At 42.9% G+C, this 15,868-nt stretch overlaps 1 protein-coding gene across 1 annotated transcript in view; it reads left to right on the top strand.

Moving 5' to 3' along the window:
- Positions 1 to 15,868, top strand: part of MCF2L2 (MCF.2 cell line derived transforming sequence-like 2) — a 242,370-nt gene that overhangs the window by 89,767 nt on the left and 136,735 nt on the right. Inside the window, 3 exon segments of the mRNA XM_060099191.1 lie at positions 7,201 to 7,325; positions 7,923 to 8,037; positions 8,475 to 8,594. Of these exon segments, the coding sequence (XP_059955174.1) occupies positions 7,201 to 7,325; positions 7,923 to 8,037; positions 8,475 to 8,594 (360 nt within the window).

Below are 15,868 nucleotides of genomic sequence, written 5' to 3'. Positions count from 1 at the left end.
AACTACAGACCAATATCACTGATGAAGATAGATGCAAAAACCCACAACAAAATACTAGCAAACAGAATCCAACAACACATTAAAAGGATCATACACCATGATCAAGTGGGATTTATCCCAGGAATGCAAGGATTCTTCAGTGTATGCAAATCAATCAATGTGATACACCATATTAACAAATTAAGGAATAAAAACCATATGATCATCTCAATAGTTGGAGAAAAAGCTTCTGACAAAATTCAACACCCATTTATTATAAAAACTCTCCAGAAAATGGGCATAGAGGGAACTCACCTCAACATAAGAAAGGCCATATATGACAAACCCTCAGCAAACATCATTCTCAGTGGTAAAAAACTGAAAGCATTTCCACTAAGATCAGGAACAAGGCAAGGATGTCCACTCTTGCCACTGTTATTCAACATAGTTTTGGAAGTCCTAGCCACGGCAATCAGAAGAAAAAGAAATAAAAGGAATACAAGTTGGAAAAAAAGAAGTAAAACTGTCACTGTTTGCAGGTGACATGATACTATACATAGAAAATCCTAAAGATGTCACCAGAAAACTACTAGAACTAATCAATAAATTTGGTAAGGTTGCAGGATACAAAATTAATGCACAGAAATCTCTGGCATTCCTATACAGTAACAATGAAAAATCAGAAAGAGAAATTAAGGAAACACTCCCATTTACCATTGCAACAAAAAGAATAAAATACCTAGGAATATACCTACCTAAGGAGGCAAAAGACCTGTACTCAGAAAACTATAAAATGCTGATGAAAGAAATCAAAGATGACATAAACAGATGGAGAAATATACCATGTTCTTGGATTGGAAGAATCAACATTGTGAAAATGACTGTACTACCCAAAGCAATCTACAGATTCATTGTAATCCCTATCAAATTACCAATGGCATTCTTCACAGAATTAGAACAAAAAAGTTTACAATTTGTATGGAAACACAAAAGACTCCGAATAGCCAAAGCAATCTTGCGAAAGAAAAACGGAGCTGGAGGAATCAGGCTCCCTGGCTTCAGACTATACTACAAATCTACAGTAATCAAGACAGTATGGTACTGACACAAAAACAGAAATAATAGATCAACGGTACAGGACAGAATGCCCAGAAATAAACCCACGCACGTATGGTCACCTTATCTTTGACAAAGGAGGCAAGAATATACAATGGAGAAAAGACAGCCTCTTCAGTAAGTGGTGCTGGGAAAACTGGACAGCTACATGTAAAAGAATGAAGTTAGAACACTTCCTAAAGTAACCATACACAAAAATAAACTCCAAATGGATTAAAGACCTAAATGTAAGGCCAGACACTATAAAACTCTTAGAGGAAAACATAGGCAGAACACTCTATGACATAAATCACAGAACACTCTATGACAAAAATCACAGCAAGATCCTTTTTAAGCCACCTCCTAGAGTAATGGAAATAAAAACAAAAATAAACAAATGGGACCCAATTAAACTCAAAACGTTTTTCACAGCAAAGGAAGCCATAAACAAGAAAAGACAGCCCTCAGAATGGGAGAAAATATTTGCAAATGAAGCAACCAACAAAGGATTAATTTCCAAAATATACATGCAACTCATGGAGCTCAATATCAAAAAAACAAACAACCAAATCCAAAAATGGGCCGAAGACCTAAATAGATATTTCTCCAAAGAAGACATACAGATGGCCAACAAACATATGAAAAGATGCTCAACATCACTAATCATTAGAGAAATGCAAATCAAAACCACAATGAGGTATCCCCTCACACTGGTCAGAACTGCCATCATCAAAAAATCTAGAAACAATAAGTGCTGGAGAGGGTGTGGAGAAAAGGGAACCCTTTTGCACTGTTGGTGGGAATGTAAGTTGATACAGCCACTATGGAGAACAGTATGGAGGTTCCTTAGAAAACTAAAAATAGAACTACCATATGACCCAGCAATCCCACTACTGGGCATATACCCTGAGAAAACCATAATTCAAAAGGACACATGTACCTCAGTGTTCACTGCAGCACTATTTACAATAGCCAGGACATGCAAACAACCTAAAAGTCCAACAACAGTTGAATGGATAAAGAAGATGTGGTACATATATACAATGGAATATTACTCAGCCTTAAAGAAGAACGAAATTGGGTCATTTGTAGAGATGTGGATGGACCCAGAGTCTGTCATACAGAGTGAAGTAAGCCAGAAAGAGGAAAAGAAATATCGTATATTAACGCATATATGTGGAATCTAGAAAAGTACAGATGAACCTGTTTGCAGGGCAGGAATAGAGATGTTGATGTAGAGAACGGACATGTGGGCATGGGGTGAAGGGGAGGGGGGGACGAATTGGGAAATTAAGATTGACATATATACACTACCAAATATAAAATAGATAGGTAGCGGGAATATGCTGTAAAGCACAGGAAGCTCAGCTCTGTGCTCTGTGGCGACCTAGATGGGTGGGTTGCGGGGTGTGGGAGGGAGGAGATATAGGTATACATAAAGCAGATTTACTTCATTGTACAGCAGAAACTAACACAACATTGTAAAGCAATCGTACTCCAATAAAAAGAAAGACAAGAAAATGTTTCACACAAAAGGTTATACATGAATGTTCATAGCAGCATTATTCATAACATCCAAAAAGTGGAAACAGCCCATATATCCATCAACTGATGAAGGAATGGTTAAGTAAAATGTGATATATCCATACAATGGAATATTATTCAGCCATTGAAAGGAATGAAGTACTGATGCATGCTACAATATGTATGAACCTTGAAAGCCTTATACAAAGTGAAAGGAGCAAACACAGAAAAGCCACATATTGTATGATTCCATTTATGTGAAATATCCAGAATAGGTAAATCCACAGAGAAAGCAGGTAGATTAGTGGTTCCTGGGAGCTCAGAAGAGGGGGAAATGGAGAATGCCTGCTTATAGGTATGGGATTTCTTTCTGGGGGGTGATGAAAATGTTCTGGAAAAAAAATATGGAATTATACACTTTAAAATGTTGAATTTTATGATATATGAATTATATTTCTATTTAAAAAAAGAAAGATTTTTGGGCCCTAAGACAACAATAAATAACCACCAACCCTATATAGATATATACTTTCTTACCTTTTTTTTTTTTTTGCGGTACGTGGGCCTCTCACCGCCGCGGCCTCTCCCGCTGCGGAACACAGGCTCCGGACGCGCAGGCCCATCGGCCATGGCCCACGGGTGCAGCCGCTCCGCGGCAAGTGGGATCCTCCCGGACCGGGACACGAACCCGCATCCCCTGCATCCGCAGGCAGACTCTCAACCACTGCGCCACCCGGGAAGCCCTCTTACCCTGTTTTTGATGGCCTTGCAGAATTCTTTCTCAGCAAAACAGCTCTCCCTATTGTCTTTTTCCTTGCTGGTTTTTGAGGTAGCTCACAGAAGCAGGCAGTCTCCCTCTTGCATCTCAAAGAGGGTGATTCTCACTTCTCTGTTAGTCTTATTTCGACCAGAAACATGGGGCCTTGGCCTTTGGCTCTCACATGCTTTAGTCAACTAAGACACTGTACCATGTGTTCATTTAAGTAGGATAAGACTCCCATTTTTTGTTGTTGTTAAAATAAGAAAGCTAAAAGAGCCGTAGGCCTTTTTTCTCATCATGCAGGAGGAGAGGAAAGTGCCAGTGGTCCTTCAGTTATGTAACAGATCAATCTTTACAAATATGAATACTATTTAGTATTCAGTATTTGTTCCATTCAGTATTCATTCAGTTTTGTATTCAGAGAGGACAATTCCATCAATACTACCATGGTAACAAATAATCAAGAAGGTAATCATTCAGAATTACAAGTTTTGGGACTTCCCTGGTGATGCAGTGCTTAAGAATCCACCTGTCAATGCAGGAGACACCGGTTCGATCCCTGGTCCAGGAAGATCCCACATGCCATGGAGCAACTAAGCCCGTGTGCCACAACTACTGAGCCAGCGCTCTAGAGCCTGCGAGCCACAACTACTGAGCCCACGTGCCTCAACTACTGGAGCCCGCACACGTAGAGCCCATGCGCTGCAACAAGAGAAGCTACCGCAATGAGAAGGCCGTGCACTGCAATGAAGAGTAGCCCCCGCTCACCGAAACTAGAGAAAGCCTGTGTGCAGCAACGAAGACCCAACGCAGCCAAAAAATAAATTAAAAAAATTTTTTTTAAAGAAAAAGGTTTTAAAAAAATTTTTGCTTTAAAAAAAAATTACAAGGTATTTTCATAGGCCCTAGCAATAATTTTATAGTTTTAAGAGTTTTTAAAGTCCCTTTGTTCAAACTCTACTTGCAGTAACTCTACATAAGTTAGAAAGAGGTAGGCAGAGAGGTCTCATTTTTGCACAGGAAGACAGAATTGGAATTCTTATGAATACCAATAGGTATTTCAATAGATACAAAATGCCATAGGGTATTTTGATGTTAATACCCTAATAATCAGGGTTTTTAATCTAGTTTTATATCACAGGGAGATCTCTCTCAGCAGTTACTGAGGAAGGGGGATGTCTCATCTCTTTCAAGGACTTTTTTCTCTGAATTGTGAAGATTTGCATTTTAAAGGCCAGATTCTGGAATTCATTAGTCAACATTATAAACAACACAAGATAGTAGAGCTAACTTTTAATGGCAGATAGAGGGTAAGTATTAAAAGTGGAATAAGGAGTATAAAGCATTCATGTATTCTCTAGGCTCTGACTGATTGTTTTACTTCCTGCCTTACCTCCACACCCAGCCCATGACACAACCAAGCACAGGGCCTGGCATGTAAAAATAGTTCCTTATAGTAAATACATTTTAAATGAATGAGTATGTGTCTACATTCATGCTTACCCTTGTCACAGAAAAGAATTCCTCTCAGAAAAAAATAAATTCTTTTGACAGTGAAGTAGTCCCCAGTGCCTTGCTAAGTAGGTCTTCTTCTGACCAACTGCTTGTTTCCATAATGATGGAACCATGTTGAGTACACACTCGGACAGCCCTACCAGTTGTTAAAAGAATTAAAGATTTATATCCCTTGAGAGCTTCATTCTATCTCCCTGGCCCATTTCCTAGGACCCACAAGACCTCCTCGTGATTCTGGCAACCCTTTAACCCACTAAAGGGTTAACACCTGGACCACAGTTGGCCACAGGACTGTTTCAGCATTTCACAAACTCCGTTTTGGGGTTGGGCAACTTACCTTTATGCTGTCCAAGTACCATAGTTCCTTATTCTTTCCCTCCGTGTTTATGGCAGATTTTGGTAACCCTACTGAAGCTGACCATGTGGTCTGGTCCCAAAGTGTAACCAGGTTACAATTTTTCCTTGTATTTTTTAAAATTTATTTTTGGCCATGCTGTGCAGCATGCAGTATCTTAGTTCCCTAGCCAGGGATTGAACCTGTGCCCCCTGCATTGGGAGCACGGAGTCTTAACCTCTGGACCACCAGGGAAGTCCCTTTCCTTGTATTTTTAACCATGTAAAGGAAATACACAGTGTATGACATCACTTACTAAGATTCATCTTTTCACTCTCATATACTTTCCTCACATTCTGCAGCTTTTTGGCTGTATCTCTCTTCCAAGTTTCCCCTTCTAATGTCTCCTTCTTGCCCTAGCAATATGCTTCTTCTTCTTTGGTCCCTCCATCTTTCCTCCCAATTCTGTATTGCACATCCTGTGTGTGTATGAGTGTGTGTATAAATATATATAAATCAGATAATGGCTAATGCCACAATACTGCTGGAATGCCGGAAGCTTAGAAGCAGTTAAGAAACTGAGTAGAAAAGCCAAGGCCCTTTTTCATGGGGAGGAGGAGGAGGGAAAAGCTAAGAGCACTTACTATTGAGTGCTTTTTTCTCCCCCACCATATCTTATTTGTCTTTATCCATCTGCAATGTAATTTCTTTTAGACCATTTTTAATTCATCCAACCTACAAATATTTAACGAGCACTGATGAGATAAGAAATGAGGGCTGACACCTGAGAGTGGAGAAGAAGGGATATGTCCAGTTACCAGGCAGGAATACCAGTCAAGTGGCCGACTTGGGGCATTACCTGGAGAGGAGAGAGCCACAGGGGCTGTCCAAAGAATTTTGATCAGAGGAGTCAAATCTATCATCAGCCAGATCTTGGGACAAGTTTGAGGCTGGGTATAGGTAATGGAAGCCTTCAAAGGGGTGAATACTGGAGTGGGATGGGAGACGAGGAACGAAGGCATAAGGTTGAGAGGGCCTGGATTTCTGTGTGACTGGAGTGGAGAGTATCAAACTCCTCCCACAGGGAATGAGTTCTGCATCAGTGAGGCTGGAGATGGCTGGGCCTGGAGGAAGAGATGTAGTGTTCATGTGCATCGAGGAGATTGTTTTGTAGCTATGGGCCTATTCTTACCTTCCTGAGTGACCCAGGAAGAAAACCCAAAACTCTCAGCAGCAAAATTCTAGGCCAGGCTCCACCCCTTTTGGCTAACCTTATGCTTAATGCTCAGCATTGAGAGACCACCTGTATTATGTGAGTAGAGGACTAGAGCCACTGGATTTGGAAAGAGATAGGCTGACATCTTCCCCAGTTGCAATGCCCTAAGTCCCTATGTAAAAAGAGGAGAATAGAATTGCCTTGGAAATATGAATCTTTCCCTGTCAAACTGAAATTGCTACCCATCTCTGCTGAACTTTGATAACTGAACAAGGCCACACTCTGGGGGCAGGACTGGCAGGTGTTTATTGATGAGACCAGATGAAGTTTTTTTTTTATGGTCAACTAGCAATGATTACATTATTATTGCATGGCATTTTCCAGCACTTAACATTTGATATCTGTCATTTTCTTGTTTCTGGTCACTATCTTAGATTAAAACCAGATTTTATTAACTAATTGTTTTTAATTTACAACAACTTTAGATATACACAAAAACTTAACAGTTGTTGCTTTTGGAATGGGAAAGTGAATGGGCTGTGGACACAGACTTGATGTTATCAATATGTACCCTTTTGTATATTTTGAATTTTGTATTGTGTATGTATTACCTATTTAGGAATAAGTTAATCAATTTAAAAAGCTATAGCTTGACTTCTTTAGCATTTAATTTGCTATATAATAAAAATATACCGAGCTACCATCTTCCTCACCTCAAATCTACCTAGAATTTGCTTTTAATTCCTTCTAAGAGAGACTGTATTTTCCTTTCTCTAGGATGAGCTAAAATTACTCGGAAAGCAAGGGACCACATTGCTGTCATGTATTCAAGAACAAGCAACCAAAAGTCCCACCAGCAAACTTAGTCTCAATGAAGCTGAGAATGTAGCTACCATGGAAAGGTGAGTGAGAGGGGTGGAATCTGCTTTTTCAGAAGAGAATACATAGAACCAGATGATCTGAAACAACCAAGAACAGATTGGAACAGCTGCTTATGGGTCTTGGTGGGGTCACGAAAGAAGAATATTTGAGACAACAAAGGAAAAACCATGGTATCCTTCTGGCATCCATTTACAGAGATCTTTTTATGAGAATGCCATTCCCTCTTCCTATGATCTGCTTTCATCCCAGGATGTCAAAGAAGATGGTAGTATTTACTGAGCTTCATTGCCAAATAACAGTTTGGTTGGGTGCTGTGCTTTGCACACCTGTCTTCTTAGGTGGAAAGAAATAGAGAGAAAGGTAATGTTACCTGGGGTACATTTTAAAGCATAGCAGCTGCATCTGAAGTGAAGTTTCTGCCTAGTCCTGAGGGTGTCCTGATTAAAAAATGGGAAATGTGGAAACCAGCTGAACTAGGAGAATGTCATAGGTGACACAGACTTCATAATAAGGAGATTATCACAATTAGTAACACTGACTAAAAACACGGGTGTTATCTCCATGAGCCTGTGGAAATGAATGCTGACTGCATGTCCTTTCTTGTTCTTTCTTGACAGGTTATTAGTTCAGTTGAATGAAACAGAAAAAGCCTTTAGTCAGTTCTGGTCTGAGCATCACTTGAAGCTTAATCAATGCCTACAACTACAGCACTTTGAACACAATTTTTGTGAGGTATTATTTTCTTGTTTAATAAAACTTCCGTTATGTTTCAGTGACTTCTGGTTCTCTCTTCGCCCTTGAACTCTGGGCATCGGGCTTCCCTCCCCTCCCCAATCCAGTCCCCTCCTTATATCTTTGATTCCTCTTCTCACCTTTTCAGTGGGTTAGCAATGTACTAGAATCCCATTTTCCTGTTGGCATACATGGTATTTCAGTGATGGTTTACCTTCCTTTTTGATTCAGTGTAGCTTTAATATTCCGTTCACACGTGTCTCAGCACCCTCAGCTTAATCTGAAAGCTGATGATCTGTAGGAAAAAAAAATCTATATAGATACACATATGTCCTGAATCCTTTTTGGATTTTCAAGTTGTCTAGAGTATAACAAACCTATACCTCCAGATGGGTGTCCATTGGCTTATGTCTGGGCTTTTCTAATGTGTCTTTTAGGTTAAGCTTGCCCTGGACAACGTGTTGGCAGAGCAAGCAGAGTTTACAGACATCGGAGACAGTGCGATGCGTGTGGAGCAACTTCTTAAGGAATACAAAAAACTGGAAAGAGAAGGCCAGGTTTGCTTTTTTGCCATTTTTGTGGACCAGGAAGAGGGTCACTGTTGATGGTGACAGATCATGGCCACTCATTATTGATAGAAGGTTGCCAAAAGACACAGGAATGCCCAAATCCTGCCTTTTGAGTGACCTCATGCTCACTCCAGGTCTCCAGGGAGATATGCACATTAACAACTGTGAGGTGCGCTTCCCTGGTGGCACAGTGGTTGAGAGTCCGCCTGCCGATGCAGGGGACACAGGTTCGTGCCCCAGTCTGGGAAGATCCCACATGCCGCGGAGCGGCTGGGCCCGTGAGCCATGGCCGCTGAGCATCCGCAACAGGAGAGTCCACAACAGTGAGAGGCCCGCCTACCGCAAAACAAACAAGCAAACAAAACAAAACAAAAACAACTATGAGGAATGATGAGGGCAGTGAGAGTTCTGTTAAGGCTGCCAGAGCACCCAGTTGAGGCTGGGGGCTTCGGTGGGGTGAGAGTTCCAGGTGGCCCTGCCCATTCATGGAGTGACAGACTAGTGGGGGAAAAACAGGAAGTAAGGTCACACTGGGTATGTTACCCACTGGGCCAGAGGTTGGGGCAGGAGTTGGTGGTAAGGAGGGGAAGCTTTTAATGGGCAAACGAGAGAAAAATAACTAGTTTTATAATAGGCAAGATGGGGAAATGGGGGAAATTGGTCCACATTAGTTCTGTTGCTACAGAGAGTTGACAAAGCTTTCTGCTTTCTCATGCTCAGAGTTGTAAATATCAAACTTGTAAAGGAACTTGAAAGGAATATATGTTTCAGATTCTCATACCAGAGTTAAACAGTTTCCCAGATCTGAACACAAATCAGCACTTAGGAGTGAGTCTATCTTAAGTCCTTACAAATTTGGCTTATATGAATTTAAGAAAGCCCAGTCATCTCTTTCCAGAGAAGTTCCTTTCTGCTTTTCTTTAATTGGGTTCTCTATATTTTTGTCTCTTGGGAACTAAGTCTTCTATGGTTACCACTTCCTTTCTGAGCTAATCTAGAGGTGTCTTTCCTCTAGGTTATGGTAGATGGTAATTTTGTAGTACTAGAAATTTGCTTCTCAACGTATGATCCTCTGGCCAGAAGCCGTCACCTGAGTGAGAACTTATTAGAAATATGGGGAAATCTCAGGCCCCACCTCAGAATCAGAATCTGCATTTTAATAAGATCCCAAGGCATTTGACATACACATTAAAGTTAGGCTTTTGACACTCACATTATTGTTAGAGACATACTTCCCCAGAGAATAGTCACAAATGTAAACCAAGGCCAATCTGGCTTTAAGAGCTGTCAGTTATGAATTCTGAGCTGGAGGTGCTTTTGCACATGCGCGAACACATAGACCCACCTGTGCACCCAGACTCTCACTCAGCAATCCCATTCTTCCCTGGTGAGCACTCCTCTTATTGATGATCGTTGACAACTAAATGCTTTAGTGCTAAAGGCATGAGTCATCAGAAATGTTTATTAAACAATGAAAAAAATTGAATTTCATGTATCTGATAATTTTATGTCTCAGAGGCTCCAAGATAGTCCCAGTTCTATGCAATTTTAGTTTTTTTCAGGTGAACTACTTATTAAATGTAGATGCTGTGTATTTTCATTTACATACATTCATATTTTAGGAAAAATGCCTCATCAAGCCCAGTACCTTTATTTTGGTTTAAAAAATATGGTGTTATATATATATATATATATATCTCACCAAGGTAGCTACTGACCTACCAGGAAGGTATATCACCAAGGTAGCTACTGACCTACCAGGAAGGTACTCATTCATCACCAGGTATTCCTTGTCCTAGATTCTGTGGCTATAGTGGCAAACCAGACAGTCAAGACCCTGCTTTCATGGGGGTTACATTCTACTGAGGAGAGACAGACAAGTGAAAAGTAATCAAATAAATAATCATATCAGATAGTGACAGGTGGGATGAAGAAAATAACAGGACATGATAGAAAGTGACTGGGGAGGTTGCTACTTTAGTAGTCAGGAAAGGCCTCTCAGACCTTTGATCTGAGATCTGTATAGCCATGCAAAGATTTAGGGAATAGCAGTCAAGGCAGAGGAGCTGCAAGTACAAAGGTCTTGAGGTGGGAACGAGGCTGGGGGCCCAAGGAATGTGGCTGGAACATAATGAGACAGGAGAACACCGGTGGGAGCAATGGTGGTGAGGACTGGATTTTATTCTCAGTGGAACGGGAAGCCATTGGATGGTGCTCTGGGTTGGGTTTTAAATACTGGGGGTGGATCTGCATGACTGCATTCACATCCTCTCTTCTGCCCATCTCCTTGGACTTGTGATCTTTGGTACATACTTTAAAAATCACTGACCGGAGGTAGGGGCAAAACCTATGGTCATGGGGCATCTTTCACGGGCAACATTCCTGAACAGCTGGGCTAACCTACAACCCAGAGCCCAGGAAGATTGGTTTTTTTTACCCATCCTGTGCCTTGATTACCCTGTTTTTTACTCATTTGCTAAAGGATGCAGTAGACCTATTCCTCTGCCTTTGGGTGAACCAAATAAAGCTATCTTATCATAACCGGGATTTTTTAAACATGTCTTCACTCAGATTTGTAAGCGGCATTGTTTCTTCAAGTGATACGGGCTTGGCTAATCTTTCCATTTGTCCTGTAAGGTGTTAAAGGAAAAAGGTAACGTTTGGGTAGAAGCCACCAAAACCTGCTTGAGGTTTGTCCTTCGCTCAGTACCCAGGGGTCACCTTCCCTTTCAGCAGAGCCACACACTGATTTCTGGCTTGTTGCTAACCCGCTTACTCTGTGCAGTGGCCTCATCCTCATGGTAGCCTCTGAGCCAACTCACTAACCAGAGTGGAGCCTGTTCTTTTACCCTCTTCTGGTTTGAGGGTTTAATCGACTTTTTTTTTTTTTTTTTTTTGCTCTAGCCTTCCAGTATCTTTTTTTTTTTTTTAACATCTTTATTGGAGTATAATTGCTTTACAATGGTGTGTTAGTTTCTGCTTTATAACAAAGTGAATCAGTTATACATATGCATATGTTCCCATCTCTCTTCCCTCTTGCGTCTCCCTCCCTCCCACCCTCCCTATCCCACCCCTCTAGGTGGTCACAAACCACCTAGCTGATCTCCCTGTGGTATGCGGCTGCTTCCCACTAGCTATCTATTTTACGTTTGGTAGTGTATATATGTCCATGCCACTCTCTCACTTTGTCCCAGCTAACCCTTCCCCCTCCCCATATCCTCAAGTCCATGCTCTAGTAGGTCTGTGTCTTTATTCCCGTCTTACCCCTAGGATTAATCGTCTTTTGAGTGCTCATCTCTAATTCTGAGAAACAATGGTTCCAGTACCCTTCGTACTTCTTTAAAAGCAGAATTTTTTATAGGGTTTTGGCTGTAAGGTATGCTGGGACCTTTCTGATGGGCCAACAAGGAACAGACCAGGACAAAACAGGGAGACCCAATCCTTTCTCAGCCTTGACATCTCCCTCCAAGGCCAGGGGCCAGCAATTATACTACTGTGTCCAAGAAGGCATGGAACCCAGATCATTAACCTCCTAGGGATGTAATCTAGCTGGAGGGGCATGACTTTTTTTTTAATGGAAATTTTCAAGCACACAAAAAAGTAGATTGACGAGTACAAGGAACTCCCATGTGTCTACAGCTCAGTTTCAACAACCATTAACTTTCTGCCTTTCTTGTTTCACCTGACCCTCTTCCACATGCATTCCATTCCTATGCCGTTATCTGTGGGTCTGTCCTGGCTTCCCTGATACAGCAGTATCGCCCCTTCTTCACCATTTTCTTCCAGAATAAACATGTCCAGCTTTCATCTGTTATAGCAATAGAGTCCTAGGGGAAAAATAAGCTGTTATTACAATAAAGGTTTCTGAATTACATGTTGCAACTTGACCAGCCTTCTGAAATTTTCAGCATCTGAAAGATGCCAGGCAGGCTTATGATCAGAGTACCTTATTTCAGCCATTTCTTTCTCATTATTCTTTTTACTTTGGAGGTTTTGTTGCCTGATTATCTTGAACAGAAGCTATATAGACTGAAAAATAAAATGCAATTTGGAGGTTTTACAGTAAAGTTCTTGGCAGGCAACTGAAGGATTTGATAGTCATTAATAATAATGTGCAGCCATTATTCTAGCACATGTGGGGAAGCCACGTAGGCTGGCAGGTGGCAAGACACAGGCTTTGGAGTTAGAAGGAACTGGATTCAAATCTCGGCTCTAACAGCTACCAACTGTGTGACCCTAGTCAAGTTTCTTAGCCTTTCTGAACATATCCTCTCATCTGTAAAGTGGGTAATAATTCCTACCTCACAAGAGTCCCTGGGAAGATGAAATGAATAGATGATGTATAGTAAGGACTTAGAGAGTGCCTGGAATGTAGTAGGTGGTCAGAGCTTAGAAGCTATTATATTATCCATTCATTTCAGTAGAGTAATTTTCCAGCCATCCAGTGGTGAATTCTGTATTGTATTTATGGATCTCTTCCCAAAATCCATTTGGACCTGTTATGGACATCTTTCCTCCAACATCTCAAGTGTTTTAAGAACAATTCTGAAGGGTGAGATGCTGCGTGCCACAGGGACGCAGCTGTGACAGCCACAGGTAACCTGGGGAGCATCCTGTGGTGAAGTTCCCTAGGCCCAGAAAACTTGTGCTATTCTTAATAAATTAGTCAGCTGGACTTAAAAAAAACAAGAGTCAACAGAGATTTACTGGCCAAGTTTTCATGTTTCTGTATTTGACTAAAGTCAGACAGGTTCAATCAACCAAATGAGGTCTCTAAGCTCAGGCAGGACAAGCACAGCCATTTTTCTCTGTGTGTGTTGGCCGCAGCCAGATTCTGGAGCAAGACTGCTTGAGTTTGAAGCCTGCCTCTTCTCTTTCCTACCCGGGTCACCTTGGGCCATTGTGTCCCCACTCCTCTTTTGTAAAACAGCACCTACATTAAAGGTTTGTTGTGAAGAGTAAAAGGAATCATTGATGTAAACATTTGAAACAGTACCTGGCATATAATAAGCTCTCAGTGAATGTTAGATGTTTTTGTTAATAACAGAGGTGGTGGGGTAAATTCTGGGCTGCAGAATATTTCCTAGGTTCAACCTTCAGTGACTGAGCAGTTCTAGTAAGAGTGTCTCATTCATTCTTATATTCATTCTGCAAATATTTATTGATCTCCTACCATACCACATACTGCTCTGAGTTCTGAGGACACAGCAGTGAGCAAAAAAAGTCAAAAATCACTGCCGAAGGAATTAGCATTCTAACCTCCTTTGAGTGATGGTGACCAAGTGCATCTGGGCCTTTGCTGTTTAGAACAAGTGCACTGAGTATTTATCCCTGAGTTCTTTTAAATAGCCACTGCTTGATTCCTGTCTCCTTATTCTCATATCATTACTCCTTTTTTGTTTTGCACAACAGTCATTTGTTCTTAAGTACCTAATATGTGCTGTGTACTATTTAAGTTGAATAAGAGTTGGTGCATGCCCACAAGGGTCTGTGGCATAGTGTGGGCAATAGATAACTGACCACAATGCAGTCAAGTTCATGCTCTGATGAAGAAAGGCCTAGGGTGTTATGGGAGCACAGAGGAGGGGCATCAAAATAAAAAGGTGGAGTCAGAAGAAGTTTCCTGAAGAAGATGAACCCTGAAGGGTGATTTGGAGTTAGTTACAGAGTAGTGTGGGTGCACGGTGGGGGCAGGGGGAGTAAGGCAAAGGTAGGGGAAGAGGTAGGGGGAGGGGTGATGAGGGAAGGATGGGGTTTTCTAGGCAGAGAGAGCAAGTAGAGAAGTCATGGAGGCCTGAAGCTGCCTGAATATTTGGGGGACTACAAGGGAGTCATTAGTCCAGTTACAGCAGAGGATGGGGTGACAGAGTGAAGGAGGAGGAGCCACAGGTATGAGCTAGAGAGTGAAAGGCCTTCTGTGCATTGGTCAGGAGTTTGAACTTGTTCCTGAAGACAGTAGGGAGCCAGGAAAGGATTTGAGGCTCGGGAGTGATGTAGACAGGAATAGACGTCGTGATGGAATTGCCATTTTGTCAGCAGTGTGGAGTGTGATTTGAAGGAGAGCCTGAAGGAAATCAAGGAGACCCGCTGTCCCAGTCAGAAAGCACCAAGGTCTGAACACACAGTGACAAGGAGGTGGTAAGGAAGGGCTGAGTTCAAAACGGATTAAGAAGGAGGTGTGCTCTGTGGGGCTTGGCGAATGATTGACTGGGTAGGGGGCAGGGGTTTTGAAATTGTTGAAATCATATACCACTGTCAATTAAGAGAGGGGACTTCCGGGTAAGATGGGACTTCCGGGTAAGATGGCGGAAGAGTAAGACGCGGAGATCACCTTCCTCCCCACGGATACACCAGAAATACAGCTACACGTGGAACAACTCCTACAGAGCACCTACTGAACGCTGGCAGAAGACCCCAGACCTCACAAAAGGCAAGAAACTCCCCACATACCTGGGTAGGGCAAAGCGGAGAGATCCCCACACAGAGTATCGGTGCCGAGCGGCACTCACCAGCCCGAGAGGCTTGTCTGCTCGCCCGCCGGGGCGGGCGGCGCTGGAAGCTGAGGCTCGGGCTTCGGTCAGAGCATAGGGAGAGGACTGGGGCTGGCGGCGAGAACTCAGCCTGAAGGGGGCTAATGTGCCACAGCTAGCCGGGAGGGAGTCCGGGAAAACTCTGGAGCTGCCGAAGAGGCAAGAGACTTTTTCTTCCCTCTTGGTTTCCTGGTGCGCGAGGAGAGGGGATTAAGAGCGCTGCTTAAAGGAGCTCCACAGGCGGGCGCGAGTCGTGACTGAAAGCGCGGAGCCCAGTGATGGGCGTGGGACGCTGGGGCTGCTGCTGCCGCCGCCAAGAAGCCTGTGTGCGAGCGCAGGTCACTGTCCACACCGCCCTTCCAGGAGCCTGTGCAGCCCGCCACTGCCAGGGTCCCGGGATCCAGGGGCGGCTTCCCTGGGAGAACGCACGGCGTGCCTCGGGCTGGTGCAACGTCACGCCGGCCTCTGCCACTGCAGGCTCGCCCCGTACTCCGTGCCCCTCCCTCCCGCCCGGCCTGAGTGAGCCAGAGTCCCCGAAGAGGCTGCTCCTTTAACCCTGTCCTGTCTGAGCGAAGAACAGACGCCCTCCGGCGACCTACACGCAGAGGCAGGGCCAAATCCAAAGCTGAGACCCAGGAGCTGTGAGAACACAGAAGAGAAAGGGAAACCTCTCCCAGCAGCCTCAGAAGCAGTGGATTAAAGCTCCACAATCAACTTGATGTACCCTGTATC

Source organism: Mesoplodon densirostris, chromosome 5 (assembly GCF_025265405.1).
Source record: "Mesoplodon densirostris isolate mMesDen1 chromosome 5, mMesDen1 primary haplotype, whole genome shotgun sequence".
Lineage (NCBI taxonomy): Eukaryota > Metazoa > Chordata > Mammalia > Artiodactyla > Ziphiidae > Mesoplodon > Mesoplodon densirostris.
The sequence above is the reverse complement of the archived record's forward strand: the minus strand, read 5'-3'. Positions and strand labels throughout refer to the sequence as shown.